Source organism: Rhamphochromis sp. 'chilingali' (genome assembly GCF_963969265.1).
Source record: "Rhamphochromis sp. 'chilingali' genome assembly, chromosome: 2".
In the NCBI taxonomy this organism is placed as follows: Eukaryota; Metazoa; Chordata; class Actinopteri; order Cichliformes; family Cichlidae; genus Rhamphochromis; species Rhamphochromis sp. 'chilingali'.
Window position 1 is genome coordinate 21658700 of NC_137930.1, and position 21889 is coordinate 21680588.

General features: G+C 37.3%; 1 protein-coding gene across 1 annotated transcript in view; it reads left to right on the forward strand.

Moving 5' to 3' along the window:
* brinp1 (bone morphogenetic protein/retinoic acid inducible neural-specific 1) overlaps window positions 1-21889 on the forward strand; it is a 115778-nt gene that overhangs the window by 51262 nt on the left and 42627 nt on the right. The window contains exons 3-4 of the mRNA XM_080869489.1: window positions 6880-7070; window positions 15675-15844. Of these exons, the coding sequence (XP_080725615.1) occupies window positions 6880-7070; window positions 15675-15844 (361 nt within the window). The remainder of the gene's footprint in view (window positions 1-6879; window positions 7071-15674; window positions 15845-21889) is intronic.

Sequence of the window (21889 nt, forward strand, 5' to 3'; positions counted from 1 at the left end):
CATATTTGAGGGATTATCACAGCAATGCGTTCTTCTGAAAGTACTGATGAAAGACATTCGAGGTATTCCCAGACCTGCACTTTGAGATTCAATTCAATTTCATTTTTTCTGTCTTTTACAAGGTTTGAAATAAAGCCTTAGTTCAGTGACTGTAAGTATCTAACAAATGCAATAAAGTAAAATCTGTTAACACATTTTTAAGTTAAAAAAAAAAGGTTACCTCATATTTCAAGCAACAATATACATCAAACACAACCAAACACATTAACAGTGCTGTTAAATATACTTTGCTGTAAAATTGTAGTTTTTTAACATCGTAAACACCAATTTAATTACAATTTTCTGATCTGGCACTAACCAGTGTGACTTAATGTGCTAAAAATGTCCTTATTAAACTGGTTGCTTATGTTATAAAGCGTTTATTTCTTAAAGCCCAGAGAACACAAAGTATCAAAAAGAAAAGAAAAAAATAACAGTCACGCTGTCTCTTGTTTGCTCATAATTTCTGGTTGAAAGTTAAAAATGAAAGTGATATTAGGCTTAATGGCTTCACTGTTGAAGAGGAGAGGAGAAAAGAGTGGGAAAGTGCTTGTAGACAAAGACAACTTCCAAAAGACCTGCAGTTACGTTCTCGACACTTCTCTTCCAAAACATCTGATGCATTTAGTCCACTAAAAGAGCTCAAACGCTGCTCACGACAGGCAGCAACTAAACCAACACTGTGCCTAAAATTGTCAAAAAACTCTAAGCACTCTCGGGGGGAGTAATTGAAAATCACATGAAACATGAAAGACAGAAAATATTAGTTGATGTTCTGCAAACAGTAGACTGCCAGTTGGTGTTTGTGAAAGTGCACCAACGATCATGGTAACATGAGGAACCTGACAATCTGCCAGTTTAGTCAGCTCAGCAATCTGTATGTAAATGTACTCTTGAGATGACTACAGACATGTCAGATGCCATACAATTGCCAGGTGATTTGCATTAAGTGGTAATTATGGACCATGGTTACACATGTGAACATGAAACTGAGTTGGATAAAACAGTAGAGCAGACTTCTCACTCTACTCTGAGTAGGACCACAACAGTGAGTGAAGTCAGAGTGAAACTGACTTTTGGCAGTTTTCTTTAGCAATATCCATCCGTTTCTGTTGTAACATAAATCTCTAAACAATAGTGTTTGTATTTGTGTTGTTGTAGGCCTGCATTCTCCCAATCATGAAGACTGATGAGATCAACCCATAAAACATCACAATTGTGGCAAATCTGCCTAAAAATTCTTCTTCATCATAATGCAAAAGACATCTATAAACACAAAACAAAAGCTGTGGCATGTTTCTCTTCCATTAAAAAAAATGTATTTTATAAAGTAGCCTAATTGGGGGCAGGGATAGCTCAGTAGGTAGAGTGGTGGCCCCATGATCGGAAGGTCGGGGGTTCGACTCCACTGAACGGCTACCCTGAGGTACCCCTGAGCAAGGTACCGTCCCTACACACTGCTCCCCGGGCGCTGCACTGGTGGCTGCCCACTGCTTCACTGGGTGAATGGGTTAAATGCAGAGGAACTATTTCCCTATGGGGACTAACAAGCTCACTTTACACTTTTACACTTAATGTAACGGTGGCGGATGCTAACGTCTGGAATTCCTCATTAGTGGAATACATAAAATAATCCATATGGTGCCACAAACAACTTTTTCCATCAAACAACAAACCCAGTCACTTTCTGAAACACAGAGGAACAGTTTCCAAACAGACTTCCAAGATTTTGCCCTGTTATTGCCTACTTGCATTAGCGATCATCTTCATTTTTTCGTTGTTCTCATTGTTATGATCTGGTTCAAATTGAAAAGGTTAAACAGAATGCATACTTATCTAACTGTAGGGTCAAGAAATTGGGGGCATTGCAACCATTTGACATACCAGCAACGTAAACAGCCACAGCTGCCTATGAATTATTTATATTTCATTTTAATTGGTGACATTAGTCTGAATATAATAGGCTTTACATATCTACGTGGGCAGGGTTCTTTTAAACACCACACTACTCTCAGTTGCAACTGTTAAACATCTATAGCCAGTCAAAAATAATATTCTGGCCTCTTTTTATCGTTGCAGTTTAAATCATGTTTGTCAAATGCTGAGGGCCATAGTGCTACACTTTCTGACAGCATCATATCTATTCCAAATAAAGTTGTTGATAACACTTTTACAATTGGTGCCGGATTTTTTGTTGTTTCATGATCAGTCAGTATTGTTTGCTTTAATTGAAGATAAAATGACACAGACTTTGTTTTAGATAGCAGAACAGATGTAAATGTGATTTATACCTCACACTGACACAGGTCAAGATGTAAATATAGATGAATGCATTTGACTGCAAAGGCTTTGATCTATAGTATTAGAGGAGGGCAAAGGGAAAGAGGAAGCACGGCATGACAAGCTCTGTGTTTCACTGACAGTCCTACTTTTTGTTGTGTTTTTTCCATGTCATTTATGAGGCACCAAAGAACATTTTGTGTATGGGCCTTGCCAGTTTCCCACTCAATTAGTTAGATATTTTCAACAAAGATGTGTCTCTCTTTATTCTTTGCTTCCACACTTCTACTTTGAATGTCTGTCATGCTCTCTCAAGGTTTTTTAATCTGGGCTACAGCATCAAAATCAGCTAAGTGCCTGTGGTGACACACTGTATGATGGTCTTTTCCTGCCCCTGCGAGAGCTTTAGGAAATATTCAGTGGATGTCAATACAGCCCCCAACTCTAATTGAAGCAGACGACATGCTGCCTGGAACTTGTTATGACATGCCATATTCTCACTTTCCACCACTATGTTTTCAGGGTGCATCATAATAGTCATACCACTAATAGTCATTCAAAACATATAAATACTATGTTAACAATTACAGTAAGCACTGCAAATAAATCTTACATATAAAAGTGTTGTTGTGAAGCCCAACATGCATTGATTTGTAACAATTTAGCCAGGTTTATCATCTTGAAGCACCAGGTTGAAACAAAAATAGGTCTTGCTTGCAAATTTTTGTTCATTTTGGTTGTGAGTTATGGTAGCGACCTGACCTCTTTTTTTCTAAAACAACAACACAGGCTGATAATTTCACAGCTGTCTATGTATAGGATAGTTTTGCTGAATTTTGTGGTGTCATTCCATTTTGTAGAGGCTTTATTCATGGCATTTAGTATTGAATTCACAAAGATCAAATGTTAAATGTACCACCTGATGAATTAAACAATATTTAAATATCTCCTGGAAACTGCAAGTTGGGCAAAAACAGGACACAGAAATGCAGCTGCAACATTGTTCTTACCAATCTCTCTCTCCATATGGACAAAACCATTTTTTTAATATTTCTGTAAACATTATAGAACATTTAAATGTTTTTTTTAACAAATAAAAATACAATACACTTTCCTTTTACTGTTTCACAATAAAATCAACTGTGTTCCAGTTGAACACCTTGACTGGATTAACTTGCCTCTGTAGATGAGAGCTAGAAAAGTCAACTTTTCAGAAAAATGGCAGTGAAATAGCACCAATTTTACAGGGAAAAAAGCCATCAGTTATAAAGTTTAATCAGTTGTTTGATTGGTTTGAATTGGTTACTATTAGTTTATGTGAACATATTTCAGGTTGAACATAGACCAAACGTATGAGAAATTAATATTTTCTTTAGCAAGCAGATATAATTGAACTGACAGAAATTATGACTGTTGCTGGACGAAATGTATTCATTCATTAATTCATTCAGTTAAATTTTTACTCTAATTCTGTGTAAATCTGTTGCATATTATATTTCCCATCCAGTTGATCATTAAATGATGGTTTTCATGTCTGTGTGCAGTCTCTATACCTTGGCTGTAGCAAGAACAGACTATATTACAGACAGAACATACTGGACATATCAATATTTCAGGCAAGAAACCCAAACAAATCAATGCTACTTGTGCAACCTTTGGGTATCCTTTTCTTGCCTCAATGTATGCTTTTCTTTACTCAAAATATTGGACTTATAGTTTCATTCAATCTAAGTGTTATTACATAGATTAAGTATTTATTTGTGGATGTCCACATTATCCCTTATATTTTATCCTTTATTTCATACAGCCAGACATAATCTACCCAACCTCCCAAATGAGTTACTTAAACACCATAAAGCAATAATCACATATATCCCTGTCTTCCTTCCATGCAGCTACGATACCATTTATCTCCTCTTAACTTTCTTTGATAGGTCATTAAACCCGGTCTTGGAGCTGTGAAACAAAGCACTGAATCATGTCATGCTGTAGGTTCCATCTTCTGGCATTTCTTATCTGGGGCAGAAAGGCTGAAGCATATATGGCTGCCTTATATAGTTTTATATTAAAATGGATAGTGACCAAACTATGAGAGACATTCTGTGACAATCAACTGACATCTATGACAGAGAGAAAGAAACGAATAACAGGCACATTGAGCGAGCCTGGCAGGCAGTGGAGAGAGATAAAATTTGGTACCACAGTTGCATAACTACAAATAAAATCTTGCAGTTATTTCAGCTTAAAAGTTTGCTCTAGATTTGAGGTACAGCAACGTGTACCCCTTAAAGAGCTAAGTCATGGAACAAGAGTGGAAGCTGAATCAGCATGTACTAGCTTGAGTGGTGTGTCCTGTCCTGCCAGATGAGCACTTGTGTCTTTGCTGCGTAAAGGAATTGCAAAGTTCATGAGAAAGACTTCTGCAAATCAGCAGCAAAGACCTTTATTTATTTATTTTCTGGCTTTAAGACAATGCATAAACATATATGGTTAGCAATGCTTTTCAATTTGTTTGAAGCGTTCAAAATGTATAAAAAAAATGTGCCCTGTGAGGACACTGTCAAGATATTACCTGTGAAATGTCTGGTACATTACGAATTACATAACATAACAGTCCACTGGCAGAAAAGAAATTGAACTTTAAATGCTAATAAGTGCTGAACAGAGTAGTAAAAATTGCTTCCATCAAGCCAGACACATTGCTGACTACATGTCAGAAAAATCAAACTAAGTGACCGATCAATTGGAGTGGGCCCACGTATTCAGGAGGAAAGCTTGTGATTAGGCTATTATAAAGCGTTCTTGAGTAATTTTTATTCATAGCACTTACTTTTTAACTGAACATTCAACAATGCATTTTTCAAATGTGATAACAAAGCAGTATACTATCGTATTCAATCTAAAAAAAACAAAAAAAACCCCCAAAAAAAACAAAGGCAACATTTTGACATTATTTTACACACACCTGCCATATCTGCATGTTTCAAAAACCTGGGTTCCTAATATCAAGCTTGTAATACTTTACTTTCTAAGGACAGTTTCTGCCATTTAGTTCAGTTCAATTCTTCAGTTCTAAGAGCAATTGGTGGAGAATCCATGATTTTTAAGTCCTATGGGAATGTCCCCAAGGGGGTCGTGGACCCCCTATTGATCCTCTACCTAATCACACGAGCCAAGGTGTGAAAACGGGCATGGGTCACAATCAGCCAAGGCTTCCGATGAACCCACAGTGAAAACCTAGCCTCCCACCCTATCATGTGATTTCCTGAGGTCAAATGGTCCAGGATGTGAGTGGGCGTTAAAGCGTCTGGGAGTTAAGGCCAAATCTCTTTCCAAGGTGCTTAGACTACGATGACCTGGATGCCTGAGAACCTTCACAGACATGTAGGACCCAAGAGGTTTTTAGTTTGTCTGTTTTTTAATTTTTTTAAAAAAAAGCTTAGTCATTAGGATCTCGTGAAATTTGGTAATGACCAAATGAGGTGACATTAGTTTTCCCTGCAGGGACTTGGTCTCCAAGATCCAGTGAGAAAACTGGAAATCCTCATGGGTTTAGGAACAGGTGGAGGCACTGGGACCAAACGTGGCCTCATTAAACGTATATTTTCCACCAGAGAGAGAAGCTGGATGTCAGACCAATCAAATTATCACGTGGTTTTTAAATAATCTAAGATGGAGTATATGACAAACAAAATCGGTGGCAGAGCTGCCGTTTCTCAGAGATGCACTGAACAGAAAATAAGGTCATAACTATGTAATGATGTAATCTGTCAAAGCCATATGGAAATTTGCAGCATTTGACGATTAGAACACACTGCAGTAATCAAAAAAGTGTTTTTCCTAAATTCTAAATAAACCTCTAGATACACATTCACATAAAAGAAATGTATGCAGAAAGAATGCAAGATGATAATGGCAATTTCTGATTAAAATAGCAATAAACAATCAATTACAGTTAAAAATACACCAGGAATTCTTGAATAGAGATATTTGTAATGTTTTCGGTGAAATCTTTTCTTGATGCGGGTCTCGATGGACCGAAACAAGCTTCATAAACATTCACACTTATTCTCCATGATCTTTTTACACTGCAAAAACATGAAAACATCAAGGGCAGAATGAGTTGTAGTTAAGTCAGTGTTGCTTTTTTTTTGTGCACTGTGTATTTTTATATTTTCTTTCTTGAGAATTAAGTCAGAGCATGATGAAGAGGAAATGACCTTGAGCAGTTTTCAGGAAAACATACTGCATTACAGAGGAACATCGCAGGAAGCTGGTCAGATTACAAACTAAGCAACAATGATTATGCATGGTTGTGCCAGACTGAATAAACACAAGAGAATACAGTGCATCTTCATTATTGGCCTCTGTTTTTAAAATTTTTTTTAATGTTTTATTGCCTCATACAGTTGTATTCACATGAAAGACCCCAGTGTGCACTAGCTTTTCAGATAGAATTTCTATAAGTAATGTAGCTGCATTGTTAATGTTAATTGTTAATGTTAGTAGTGTAATATAAGGTATGTTGTTGAGAGCATGTTTTTCACTGGTGTTTTGCAGGGAATTTGCACGTTGGAAGGTGAGGAACACTGCAATTGAAAGGAGGGATCTTATTCGGAACCCTGTGCCACTCATGCCTGAGTTCCAGCGCAGTGTACGCCTGCTGGGACGCAGGCCCACTACTCAGCAGTTCATTGACACTATCATTAAGAAATATGGAACTCACATTCTCATCTCAGCCACCCTGGGAGGTAAGAGAGGTTCACATGTTTCATTTGCTCACTTCCATGCTTGATTAACAATATTACTTGTTTTTCCACACTGGCTGAAAAAGCTTATTACACATGGCTTGCTTAAAAGGTTCATGTCAATGAAAGAATTTATATGTAAGGGAGGATTTCTTTCAAGAAAAGTCTTTCAGGTCTGTTAGGAGTTTTGGACATGCATATGTAATGTATTTTTAAAAAATCTGATGATACACAGTATAACAAAAAAAATCAAGTATTTGGTAAGTTTTATTCCTTTTTGTTAATATTGCGATCAAATGCCCCTGCATGATTTCCACTGTGAAAATTCAACCTAATATTGTCCAGGATTATTTATTTACCAGCTTGCTAACAATGTCACATCAACTCAGTAAAGCAGCTTGAGGTCAACTCTTTCTTCATGGTTTTGAAAAACTCAGCCGCAGCTACATCACAAAAGAGCAGAAGAAAGCGGACGTGAAAATGTTCTCCAACCAAATCAAAAAAGCTGGGATTTTCAAGTGACTAACAAACAAGAGCATAAGTGTTTCCAATAAAGTGTAGCTGTTTCATTACAGAGAAAATATAACCTTTAACTCTTTCTCCCATGAACATGACATTTGACGACCTCCCCTGTGTCCTTTATAATGAGTTTTGACACCTCAGAATGTGTCATTAAAGACGTGGTTTGATGAGCACTAGAGAAGGTTTTTCCAAGGGTAGCCCTAGTAAGCTGTATAGGCAGAAATCACTTTCACTAGTGCACCCAGTCATTTTGTTCTGGAGGCAGGTCTGAACAGCAGCCGCTCAGTTCAGAAAACAGAAACAAGGGTTACTCTAGTAGGCATCCAGGGGGGGAAAGAGTTAAGAATATATATAAACAGTTTATGACTATATGAAAGACAAAACATTAATGAGAAAATTACAGGAAATTGCCAGGTGTCCTGATTTGTCAGCTGTCCATGGTTAGTAACTTGTACAGAATTGCAGGCAATCAACCAAATGGAAATGGCATGCTGTCTGCTAGATTTTTCATCTGGAAACAATTTCAGAAACATGTATTAAGTAGAGAGACAAAGACACATTTCTATTTCTATTTTCAGTTCATGATAATTGATCATTTCAGTGAACACTTTTCTCAGAAAACAGATTATCAGTCTGTATGAAAACCAATAAATGTGATTATGATGATGCTTTACATGGGCACTTGAAAGGTATTAGTAAAGGAATCCCAAAGAAGTTTAGTAGGGAAGGTAAGCTGCTGTTGCACCAAAAACATAAATAAACATAGCAAGAGCTAAGGTGTAAGGGAAGGTGTAGCTGAATCAGAAACCCTTGCAAAAAGTATAATTCAACTTACATATGATCTTCAAACTTACCTTTACTTTAAGGGACACAGTGTGCACTTCTGTGATTAATCTATAAGCATGACAGATCATCAAATTTCAGTGTAGATTGCAAATATTATAGAAGATTCATTCTATAGCTACTGTTAGTTACTATGAATATCAACACTGTTCTTAATTTCTAAAGAATTAATCAATTCAATTAATTTACAGTGAAAAAGAAAAGAAAAAAAGCATCAAAAGTATATTGAATGTACTTCACCCTAAAAAAAAAAAAAAGGTAAGCACCTGTGCTCTCCTAGCCTAACAATAAATGCTTTCTCCTCGCTATGTCTTATCTTATCACAAGCTCGGAGGGATGGATGAAGGCAGCTTACTCTGATTATGTTCCCAACTGCATTTTAAAGATATAATTAGTAAGATAATCTGCTCTGTTATTCAAACCTTGAATTATATAATTGCATGCATGAAACATTGCCAAGTAGTCGCTTCACTTGTGTAAATTGCCGTTTGTACTGCAGTTTTGTAATCTCATGATCGAATGCCTCTGAAAAATATTCTTTATACTTTTGTCATTATTATGATGCTGTTCAACAGGCTTGGGTCATGTTGCTCCAGACTTGACAAAGCTTGGGAAATGTGCATTTATGTACCCCAGTATCAATTATTCAGAGAGAACTGGTGTCTTTTAATTTAATTTTTAATTAAGTAACCTCAAACTATATTTGTATGTCAGAAGTGATATCTTCAAGTGGAACTGATGCTTAAGGATTAAGGGAAAAAAATAAATCTGGTAGCAGATTTCTTTACTTTCAAATATAAAGTCGGCTTTAATTATTTAGTTACACTGTGCAGATGAATATTAGATGTGAAGAGTTAGAACTGGGATATTGTATAACCCACCCTGTAAAGTGATTCATCCTGCAACACCTTTTTTTTGGAAATTGGAAATACAATATTGAGCTGAAACATCATATGGGGGTGAAATAAAATTAGGAAGAATCCTAATACAACAGGTACATCAGATGGCTAAAACAGTTGAAAATAACCACAGTATCATTTTCACCCACAGCATCCTCCTTAAGGTTATTGAATTGCATCACCATATGTGGTTCCTCTATATTTTTACAGATATCCCCGAGCTCATCTACTTTGCCCCTGAGTTATCATCATGTTTTCTTTAACCTTCAGGCCTTTGTTTCAATTTATGGGTCAGCAAACTCTTATGTCAATCTTGGAATTGCCCATTAATGGTTATATGAACCAAGAAATGTGCATTCAATACTAGAGATGAAGTAAGAAGAGGAGGCTAATTCTCTCTTTAGCCACCTACACTTTGTGGTCTCATGAGTCATTATACACTTGAGAGGAAAGAAATGAATTCTCCTTCTCCCAGGCAACTTAAAGTTGAGTGTTCAAGTGTGAAGAGCGCCATTAGAGCCCCTCCGCCCCACCCGGAAACTGAAAGAAAATGTTACAATGAATTACCATTGTTATGTCACCTAGCATGAGTCGTTACTTCTTCCTTTCTTTGTCTTTGAGCTCTAAAGAGCTAATGAAAAGGTGTACATAGTCACAGCCTCTTCTCAATATCTTTTGTTTTTACTTTTTTTAATTAAAGGCAAAATGAATTCAGTTGGGTAGTTTGTCATTTATATTTGTTGTTGTTAAAGAGTTTCATGTAAAAGAGGTAGGATCAATGCTATGCTAATGAATGCTAATGAACTAGCTTTCTGTGTTACTAATTGCCTGCAAATATGGTGCTGTGGTAATGACAGGGTTAACTAAGAAGCAGATATTCTTATCTGAGCACTGACTGACAACGTCAAGGGAAAACATTTGTTGTCTGAACATTTTTGACTGTTTTAATTAGATCTCAGTTTGTGGCACATTTTTTACATTTTGTTCGTTTGTTTGACTTTTCTTAATGAGTATCAAGTTATGTGTATTTTGAAGTGTAGCATATGATCTGTGTAGGGCTGCCACGATTAGTCGACTAGTCACGATTACGTTGTCTATCAAAATCGACAACGACTGATTTAATAGTCGATGCGTCGTTTGAAGCTTTGTAAGATCCCAAAAGACGCAGGAATAAGTAGTAGGATTTAAGAGTGTAATAACGGACTGAAACAGAAAATGGCAGCACTGCATGTACAAGGATGCCAGCTGCCGTTAAACCCCGAAGAAGAAGAAGTAGCTCTGTCCCAGAATTCATAGCGCAGCCCAGCTCAGTTTCCAACAATGGCGGCAGCTAGTTAGTTTTAATATTACTCTTATTATTCTTTCTGGGTCACAAAATAAACGTTTAACATATTTTCAGGTGAGAATGTAGCTGTGTAAACCTCAAATATCTGCTCAGTTTATCAAGACACCACATATTTTCAAAAGCGCTCCGACGTTTTCGGAGACGTCTGTTACCCACTAGCTCGATAGCTAGCCGGGGGCAAGGCTCACTAGAGCCGGTGAGAACACCGGACTCCCGGCAAATCGTTTTCAAACCCATCTTTCGCTACTCAGGTTAAACATATATAAGTCACTTAGATAACTTAAAAATTTTATTGTTTGGCTTTTTTTAGTATTTTATTTGTTCCTGAGTAAATCGGTTTGGCTGAGATCAAAGTTATAGTTTTTGCACAGCTGAATAAACGTCCAGCAGACAGCTGATTATCAGAAGTGTGAGATGCTCGAGAATATACTCCGGTGTCCCGGTATATTTTAGATAGCAAGGAGTTTATTAAACTTCACCGAAACAATCTGCAAATTTCATTAAAATTTAATAAACTATCATCTTGTCTTTATTTTTAGTTAGCACATACCTTAAACACTTAAAACTGTAAGCTAATGATAGTTATATAAGAGCAGATGCTGCTGGTGCAATAATCTATACGTTTTATGTCCAATGGATGCATGATCTGATTAGTCGACCAATCGCAAAAATAATCAGTGACTAGTCGACAGAGATGGGCAGTAACGCGTTACTTGTAACACGTTACTGTAATCTGATTACTTTTTTCAAGTAACGAGTAAAGTAAGGGATTACTATTGCAAAAACGGTAATTAGATTACCGTTACTTTCCCGTAGGAACGCTGCGTTACTGCGTTACTAAAACCATGATTATTTGCGAGAATGTCTCACGACAGTGACGTAAGCGAGTGTGCCGTTAGTAACAACAGCTGTGTGCAGATCAACAATGGATCACATATCGATTGTGGGAGAGAGTATGAGCGTGCAGCGTTTAAAGCGTGGAAGTACTGACCTTACTTTGAGTTTGACTCCATAAAATGTGACAAAAACATTAGCGTCCATTGTGCGTGGGAAGAAAACTTCTTTTTACAGCGAAAAAAACCCCTAAACTTCCAAGCAAGCACCGAGTGCGCAACGACATAATGGGAAATTCACAGAGAAAGTCGCGGTTTCTTCAACTGACCGCGGCACACGTGCACCAGGGTAAACCTCCGCCTATCCCAGTCCTGCTTTACAGGTGAAAATAGAGCAACAGGACCGCTGAGTCTTTGACTTTATTTATTTTCTGCTGTGTTTTACTTGCATCTATTTGAAAGAGTGAGTGTAAACACAAAAAATATTTTATTTTATGTGCTGGAATGTGCAGAAAATAGCTTTAAATGTCAAACTAATTTATTCAAGTCAGAGAATGGTGCATATAATTAAATTTTTGCTTGATGCATAAAGTTAAAAGATTAAAACTGATAAAACAAGTTAAAAAAAGAGACTTTTCCATTTGATTACATTTTATATGATGGATTATGTAGAAAAAGTAGAATTGGGCTGAAAGATCTATCGCTTTATCACCTCTTCAGGTTGTAAATCGTGTTTTTAAAAAGTAACTAAGTAACTAAGTAATTAATTACTTTTGAAAATAAGTAATCAGTAAAGTAACTTCTTTGGGGAAGTAATCAGTAATTAGTTACTGATTACTTTTTTCAAGTAACTTGACCAACACTGCTAGTCGACTATCAAAATAATAGTTTGTGGCAGCCCTAGATCTGAGTTTAGCCCACTGCGGTTAAAAGACTTGAAGCAGTTAAAGTGAAAATATACCTCAGTTTATGTTTTAACTGAATTTGAAGATGAAATAAATAAATTAATAATTAAGTAAATAATATGTACATAAAACAGTTGGCACAAATATTTAACACCTCAGGCTCTTTGCCTGAGAACAATAGTGTAAGTGAAGCACATTTGCTGACAGGAAAATTCAACCTTTCGGTGTGTCAGTAGTGAAGACGTCTGCAAAAGTAAGGCTGTATATAAATGCTAGAGGAGGTATTGCTTTTAGGGAATGTGAAGGACAGATTTGCATTTTGCTAAAGCTGTAAGGAATATATTTTAGCACATCTGTCATTTTCTATCCTTCACATGCTTGAAATCATTTTTCCACTTTAAGTGAGAGAACTGCTGTTTCACTGTGACTTCCATGGGTGTGTGCACAGCCAACTATAGAGCATCTGAGTCGAGTCAGGGAATAGAGAAAAAAAGCTTAAAAGGAGACACATCCAATTAAATCCAGCAGACAACTATAGCTACTTTGGAGAGTTCATTGTCCTACATACATCTGTGTGGAGGGATTTAAAAAATACACGTTCTGCTCAAACATTTTGCAAAACAGCAAACACTGTCGCTTTAATTGACAACATTCATTTCTGCCTAGCTTTTGCCACTAAGAACTAATCTACATTAACAACAACAACCACAGTGCATTTTTTAAAAATGTATTTGTAGTTAACTGAGAAAGAGTGCATTTACTTTACGCTCTGTTAGAGCTGTTGCGCTAATAACTGCATGTTAGCTGAGGAGACTCCTTTGCCAACCAACACTCTGTTGTGATTACACAGACTGACTGAATGAAACTTATTCAGTGTCTCATATCTTCTGCCATGAAAAAAAAAGAAATAGTTTATTGAAATGACTTGTGGTTGCCCAAGGCTAAAGTTCATATGCAGAACTATGGCTGTGCCTCTGGTTGTAGAGTAAAACTGCCCAGTGAAACTTGCCAACGCTTCTGTCAACAACAATATCTTTTACTCCATTATACCAGAATATATCTTGCATAAACCCGAAGCAAATGTGTAACTGGCAAGAGCGTTATGCCGCTGAAGAGAAGGGTAGAAAATTGGTTGTGAGTGTTACATATACATTTTATTATAAGCGTTAACCTGTTTTAATCACGAGATTATTCATAAGAGAAGTAAGATGTTTACAATAGAGCTAAGTAGTTGTTGGGTTGTGAATTTACACAATTTTTGTCATCAAACATATGTATATATAGTTAAGTACAAAAAATAGATGTAATTTTTCTGTAACGAAGTAACTAAAGTAACTGCAGACAGCAGCACCTATCAGCAAATGCAGGGTATGTTTGTGTGTGTCCTGTGAATCTGTGACTAGGTTATGAAGTCATTTGAAAGCACTCACTTAGGTTCTTTGAAAAGGTTTCCCACACATGTACCACTGGCATAAAATGGGGCTCTCCCTACCATTCCATTACACTAGGCAGTCACATATCCTCCATGACCTCTACATTCATGCAAACACAAGGAAAGTGAAAAAAAAAAGAAAAATATATTCAGAAAACATGCTTGTATACATGCACGGAAACACTGATTTGAGATGAAACAGTTTAAAATACCTCTCAGCTGTAAACACATACACCCTACACGAGCTGATTATTTCTGGCAATGTGCCAGCGAGGTGCCCCGCAATAATGTAGCACAATGTATTACTTATAGAAAGGTGCACACAAATGACTTTTTTAAAGCCAGAGAGGTAATGATTTTTCCTGGCCAGCTAGCAATAACCACAAAATATTTATGTATAGAAGACCTTTATGCCACACTAAGTTGAAATAGTGATAAAAAATGGCAGATCAAGGGCTTAATGTGGGACTATTATTCTTGTGCAGTGGTGTAAGTCGAGTGTATGTAAGTAACTTTGCTAACCCCTGAGGGACAGAGAGCATTGCAGCATCGGAGAATCGGCCCTCGTCCCCTCAGTGTTTGTACTCTAACCAGGCATGAGACATTGGCCCTGACTGCTACCCACCCCTAGTCACGGTCACCACAAGTTAAATGACCAATTCCAATGCATCGCTTGGGGCCAAATAACCATTCACAGCACTGTAAACCTGAACATATGTGACACGCTCTTGAAATAGTTCCAAGCATATGGTTTGCCATTTGAACAGCAATCTTTGCAGGATAGATTGTGTGAGCTTGCAGAAGTGAACTGATATTTGCTTGTTTGCTTTTTATGAATCTGTTTCTCCTTGTGGGAATGAAAGACTGAGAAATATGATGTGTACTGATTGAGCATCTCAGCTCTTTTTAGTGAGTCAACAAACGAGCACAAGACATGCAAACTGAAATGGTTGTCTGGTGCGCTGCAAATATTTAGGCCCTTTGCTGATCTAGACTTTCATATTCTTGACCTTACAGACACTTTCTGCAAGATCAGGTTGAATTCAGTGAGTTGACACACTTACTGGTACTTCTCTTTTTCAAGTGTTTTCTGAAGTGTAAAGACGGACTTACTTTGTCATCTTTGATAATAATAGCATTTAAATTATGAAGTATGTAATCAGTATAGGATCAGTAATGTGATTGAACTGAATACAGTATTTTTGTAAAAATATATAACTGGGGGAGGATCTGGGATTTGTGCAGTCTTCTTGAGGTAGCTAAACTGGTTCCACTACTTACTTTTACCCTTTTCGTATTTTTCTTTTAAAATATTTGCATTCAATTATTTCAAATCAATTATTTGTGTGTTTGTATCATGCCTATTCTTTTCCCGTTCTGGGTTCTTTTCCAAGAAAAATTCGGATGTGATATATTTACCACAAGACCACAGGATGAAATTCCTGTGGTATTGTGGTAAAAATTCTATATCACTACACCTCTTGTGGAAATAATGCAATCCCAATAGGGGTAAATCTAAGGGCATTTTCCGGGGATGGTGCCAGCTGGGGATGAAGCAGCAAATATGTGACTGTTCTGGGAAACCTAAGGCATCTGGTTTCTCAAGCTAAAGCTCCTAGCATTGGTATTCATCTCTGACTTCTCTGTTATATTGAGTGCTCCACCGGCAACCAAGATAAGACTGAATATGACAACTTTCACATTCAATATATGTACAGCTCTTGCTTCGCTTTTGTAGTACACTGGATTAAAAAATAATGTCTTCATTGCCTTAAAAAGTTCTTAAAAAACATGCTTATATAATTCCATTTCTTTTTGCCACTTGCAGGGGAGGAGGCACTGACAATGTACCTGGCCAAAAACAAGCTGGACAGAAAGCTTGCCAATGCTACTCAGAATGTGGAAGCCCTTCATCAGTTGGCTTCGTCTTACTTCATTGACCGTGACGGTACAATGAGGAAGCTGCATGAGATCCAGATTTCCACCAATGCCATCAAGGTTAGCAGATTTTAAACATGCACATTCACATACAAATATTTTTGGTTCCTGATTTGTTGTGCATGAATTTATGCTTTTTCATAATACATGTATAGATGTATTGTGATATTCAGTGCAAAGGAAGTGCGTCAAATTGACAAGTGAATTTCATGTGTGCTCACTTAGACAGTCAGAGAAATACTTACTTTCTCTTCCTCTAGAGAGACATATGTTGCATAATACAAATAAATTAAAGTGAAAAGACAAAAACACAAACACAGTGCATTTCATGAATATACATTAGCCATTGTAAGGATGGTGGAAATAATCTGAATGTAATACAGGGTGTCTTAATTAGCATATTTTGCCAAAGTATAGAGGAGCAAGCACGACGATAGATAACCAGTGTTAATGATGGCACCACAGGCTGAAGACTGAAAGTAGATATACTATACACATACAGTAGTAAACACTTTGATTGGACAGACAAGTTTCCTATATGGATGCTTATGAGAAGTCAGGGTCAGATGATAATCTGCAACACATACACACATGATAATGTGCATTAGTGCACAGGAATGATTTTTTTACTGCTAAAGACAATATATTTGTTTTCATCAGTGTTCACCGAATAACTGAAACAACAGCAACAAAGGAAAAACAAACACACAACTGTATTTGTAGTGTGAGCCTGCTGCATGCAACTGCTTGCTCACTGTTTATTCAGACTGATTCACCCTTTCAGTGAGGAGAGGGGGCTAGGAGCAGCAGTTGTAAAAACATGTAGATGTGCCCTGAAATGACAGCTGTACAAATACGTATGTTTATTTAACAGAAATTGTAGATTGGGAAGGACCATATAAAATCATACCAATCTGAGAAAGAACTGAGGAAAGTTGTGTTTGTTTGGAAATAGAGCAGGAAGCTAACATGCCCTGAGGTAAAACTGTGTCTGCTGCAGTCAAATATTATCTACTCTGAGTGAGTTAGCTGGTGTTAATTTCAAGCCCAGCTGATCATAATTATTTAGACTTCTCTAGTTTTCCAGGCATTTGCAATCACACAATTCTTAGTGAAAAAAAAGCTTGCAGATGAGAAATTAGGCAGCGAATGCTACCTAATATATAAATAGGATGTTGTCTTGTAAATGTCATCAAAGATATAACTATACAAGGTCAGCTGGACAAATTTTGAATTTTCAGTTGTGAAGGCCTGTTTCAAAATGTGTGCCCGAATCTATCTATCTATCTATCTATCTATCTATCTATCTATCTATCTATCTATCTATCTATATATATATATATATATATATATATATATATATATATATATATATATATATATATATATATTTGACAAATTATTTGACAGATTCTTTGCCTTATTCTGGGTAATGGCTAGAAATAGTGTTGAAACAGCAGTTGTGATGCACCTGTGCTTGCACACCTGCACTAAAATCTGCAGGATAACTCTCTTATACACCCACCAATGCTCCACCTCCCTATCTTCATTCAAGGAGCAGATCCTGAGCTTTTTGTTGTTGTGAGTGACAAGTGGATTAAGGGGGTTTGGCAGATGAGAGTCCAGGTAGCAGGAAGTCAAGCATGACAAAATTAAGCAGACCTGACAGTGGCTGCTGAGTCAGTTTCTCAGAAAAGGAAGGCAGGGCGTGTGGAGAAGAGAGACCATCCATATAGCACACATACACAAAGACACACACACACTCACAAACACACACATCGAAAGCTGAGAGGGCTACATGTCTTCTGATCCAAACCGATGGACCAATAACGTATTTCAAGAGGAGAGGGTTTTTTTTTTAAACTTGAGAAAGGGGTGGGAATGGATTGGTGATGGGTAAGTTAAGGAGCTAATGTCACGCAAGAAGGGTTTCTTGTGCTTATCACGTACTGCATGAGGGTTAGTAATGAGTTGTCTTAGACACTAAATTGATGTTTTTTGCTTTTTAACAGGATAAAATAGCCACCTAATAGGTCTGTTCTATCAAGTGAAACAAACATGGCTGTGCACAGTCAGAATGGCAGTGAACTTGTAGCGTGGGTGGTGCAATCCAGCAGTTACATAAAAGAATGGAACACAAATCCATGCTTCTATTGGTTAAAACTATGGTTCCCAAGCTCTTTTTGCTAGACCCCCCTTTGTCTTACAAGAAAAATGTTCGCCCCCCTGAAACGCAGCTGTTTCGTCCACACGTAAACGGCGTTTCGAAACACCGAAACGGAGATTTTTTAAAACTCCTTTTTTTGCGTTTACGTGTGGACGAGGAATACAGAGTTCGTCACGCAACATCAAAGGTATGTGCTTTTTTTTCACGTCAGGCTGTGCGCCACGTTATTGTTTACATGAGATGAATTGCAGAATGGCAGATAGAGACAAAATACTGTTAATCTGACTATCTGCAGGTATTACATGCTTACATACACACGTAGTTACTGTCCCTCCATTTAGAAAGGCAGAGGCGTCACGATGTAATTATTTTATGTGTAGTTGTTTTTTTCCTGTGTAATAATATTCAACATTGCTATCAATACGTTTTTCAAAAAATGCCTCTTTGTGCAAAATGAGTTCAAAAACATAAACAGCTGTGGGATACTGTTTGTCTGTGATTTGAACCGGGCAACAGATCGTGGCAGGATCAGCCTGATGTTATTTGGATCCCGCTGTAACTTTACAGTATAAAGAGCTAACATCTCCAAAATGTCAGGAGTAGTTAGTCATTATGAGAAGTGTTTGTGAACTAAAAATCAAGAATGTGGGATACTGTTTGTCCGTGATTTGAACAGCCCAGCGCTGCTCCCAACGAAGGGAAAACCAATTCTGCAGGGGAGACCTACCTCGGCACTTGTGCAGGTGACACCAAAGCGAAGATATGCTTCACCATATTTTCTAGTCTTTAGCTTAGAATAAAGTTGGTTTGGAAACATATTCAGCGATGTTTCATCTCCTGCTTTGCGTTTGTGTGGGCGCCCCATGCTAGCAGTGTCCAAGCATTTTTTTTCCCCCTTTTCATACCGCACCCCCTCTGCAATGGCTCTGCGCCCACCCCCCACCCCAATAGAAATATGTGGTGACTAGATTAGAGTCCTTGCCCTTTGCATGTAGTTTCCTATTTTATTATTATATTGATTTACTGGAACTATTTGGGCATCAGCCTTTCTGCAGTGGGTGTGTTACACCCAGCAAGTAAGAGTGCTTGGGGTGTGAGGGGGAGACTTTTTAAGAATATCAACTTCTTTCTTTTTTACTCCACAGAGTAGCAATTGGCTATAATTTGTACTTTTGTTTAGGAATATTATAACTGGAGAGTGTCCGGATAGCTTGTCTTAATGGCTAGGGCTGCCACGATTAGTCGACTAGTCACGATTACGTCGACGATTAAGGAATTTAATTTTCGGAGACGTCTGTTACCCACCAGCTTGATAGCTAGAGGGTTCGAGGCTCACTAGAGCCGGCGAGAACAGCCTATTCCCGGCACATCATTTTCAACCCCCCCGCGGTCTTTCGCTACTCAGGGTAAACATGATATATAAGTCACTCGGATAATTTAAAAATGTTATTGTTTGGCTTTTTTCAGTGTTTTATTTGTTCCTCAGTAAATTGGTTTGGCTGAGATTAAAGTTATAGTTTTTACACAGCTGAACAAACGTCAAACAGAAAACTGATTAAACAGAAGTGTGAAATGGTAGAGAATTTACTCTAGTGTCCTGTTATGTTTTACATTGAACGAACAGACGGCCGAGTTTATTAAACTCCACCGAGACAATCTGCAAATTTCATTAAAAGTTTAATAAACTATCATCTTGTCTTTATTTTTAGTTGGCACATACCTTAAACACTTAAAGCTGTAAACTAATGATAGTTATATAAGAGGAGATGCTGCTGGTGCAATAAGCTGTACGTTTTCAGAGCGTTCTCACTCCCGAGGCGTAACATGTCGACGTTTTGTCACGTCCCGCGGCGTTCCTGAGGAACGCGAAAGGAGACCTTCGGCGTTCTTATGGTACGCGGCGGGTTATGGCTGGAATCCAGTGCAATGACGCTCCCGCGGTAATAGACGTTCCAGCCCTGTATTCCAGCCCTAAACCTAACCTTATCCCTAGCCCTGACCATAACCTTATTCCTGACCTTAACCAGGACTTTAATGATGTTAAATAGCGTGTTTCTAAGCGATTTGAAGAAAAAGAGCGAACATGTGTAGGTTCAGTCCAGACGGTTCTCATATTCCCTCTTTTTCCGAGGTCGTCATTTAGGAACGTGGTGGGTAGCCGAAAACGTAATATGGTGACGATTTGTCACCTAGCGTAAAATGTTACGCTTTGGGAGTGAGAACGGGTTGACGTTTTACATCCAATGGATGCATGATCTGATTAGTCGACTAATCGCAAAAATAATCGGTGACTAGTCGACTATCAAAATAATCGTTCGTGGCAGCCCTATTAATGGCACATGATACCAGTATCATGTTTGAGAAGTAGCAGACTGTTTTCTGATGGACCCATGTAAAATCAGGAGCACTTTCTCTCACATGAAAGCTGTTTACTATATTCTATTGTATGCTATTATTTGCTTTTTAATGCACACACATTTGCACATCTTTTAAGAGTAAAGAGGTGCATACTTAATTGTATTGTTTTTAGGGAAATCTGTGTTAAAAACACCTAAAACAGTGGCTGAGCATGTGCTAAAAATGTAAAAATACATTCAGCATTATATACTGTATATTTTTTAGTAATACTAATAACATTGGTAATATATGTTAACCTTGTCTGATATTCAAAATGCAAAACATATTCAAAACAAAATGCATTTAGGATGAATCTGTATTTTCCTTTTACTTGACTAAAAATAAAGGCAGCCTAAATTGCAGTTCTCCAGTCACGTCGGCTGCAGACAGACAGTGATCAAAATGTGCAGTGGAAGCAAAGTCCATCAGAAGGCACGGATCTATAAACACAGAGAACAAGGGCTTTGCTCCTCCAATATTGATTTAGTATGGCTGTAAGTCCTGCTTTGGAGTGCAAACTTACAATCAGGATAAAAAACATGCATCAATACAGCAGAAATGTTTTCCACATTTCCCATCTGCAGGTAAGCAGGTTGAAAGTCAGTTCCGTTGAAATAGTTTGTAAAATGTTCAAAATCTGACCTCTGTGAGATTCAATATTTAATACATTTATTCACTATTAGTTCATTCAGCATCTGTCTAACACTCTTATTACCCTGAGGATTTATAGTAGCTTGAATACACACAGTCTCATGAAAACGTATTTTTTATTCTTACCTGGGTTATCTTTTTGTACTCTTTTTGTACCTTCAAACAAATATTGTTTTTTTAAAGCACTGTATATACTAAAAACATGTTTAAATGTATCAATTATTTTGAACTATGAATTCATGGATTTAATATTATACTTAAATTTCTAATGTGAAGGGCAAAATAAATAAGTAGCTTTGTATTGTATTTGTATTATGTGACATATTTCCACAGTGTATAAGTCTGGAACGATAGATGGCAAAACAACTGTATCCTTAAGACACAATTGAAATGATTATGAAAGCTACAGACAACTAATGTGTCTCTACTGAAAGAACTGTCCTCCACATTGGAGAATGAAGAATTTTCTTAAAATGAAAACCATGTTTCTGTCAATTGTCTGCCTAATCGAATAGCCAATTTAACAAAGAGGATGAGACAGACCCTCAGCCAGCAGTAGAACAGCTCCATCAACAGTGTTTATATGGATATTCGTTGTGACGGGCATTCATGAGAAAGATGCTGGTGCCCTGACTGCCCTGCTCAGAGAATCACCAGAGAAGTGCGACAGCTTCTAAAGTCTTGTATGTGTTTCTTACCGTGATATATTATTATATGAGTCAAATACAAATTTCCCTGTGAAGACAGCAAATGACCTTGAACATGGGTCTATTTTGTATATTTTAATTTAGTTTGATCAAGATGATAAAAAGTTGTTTTTCTTCTTCCCTACTTTTTCATTGCTGTTGTTTCTTTGTTTTTGTTTCACTCTCACTCACATTGTCTTTGAT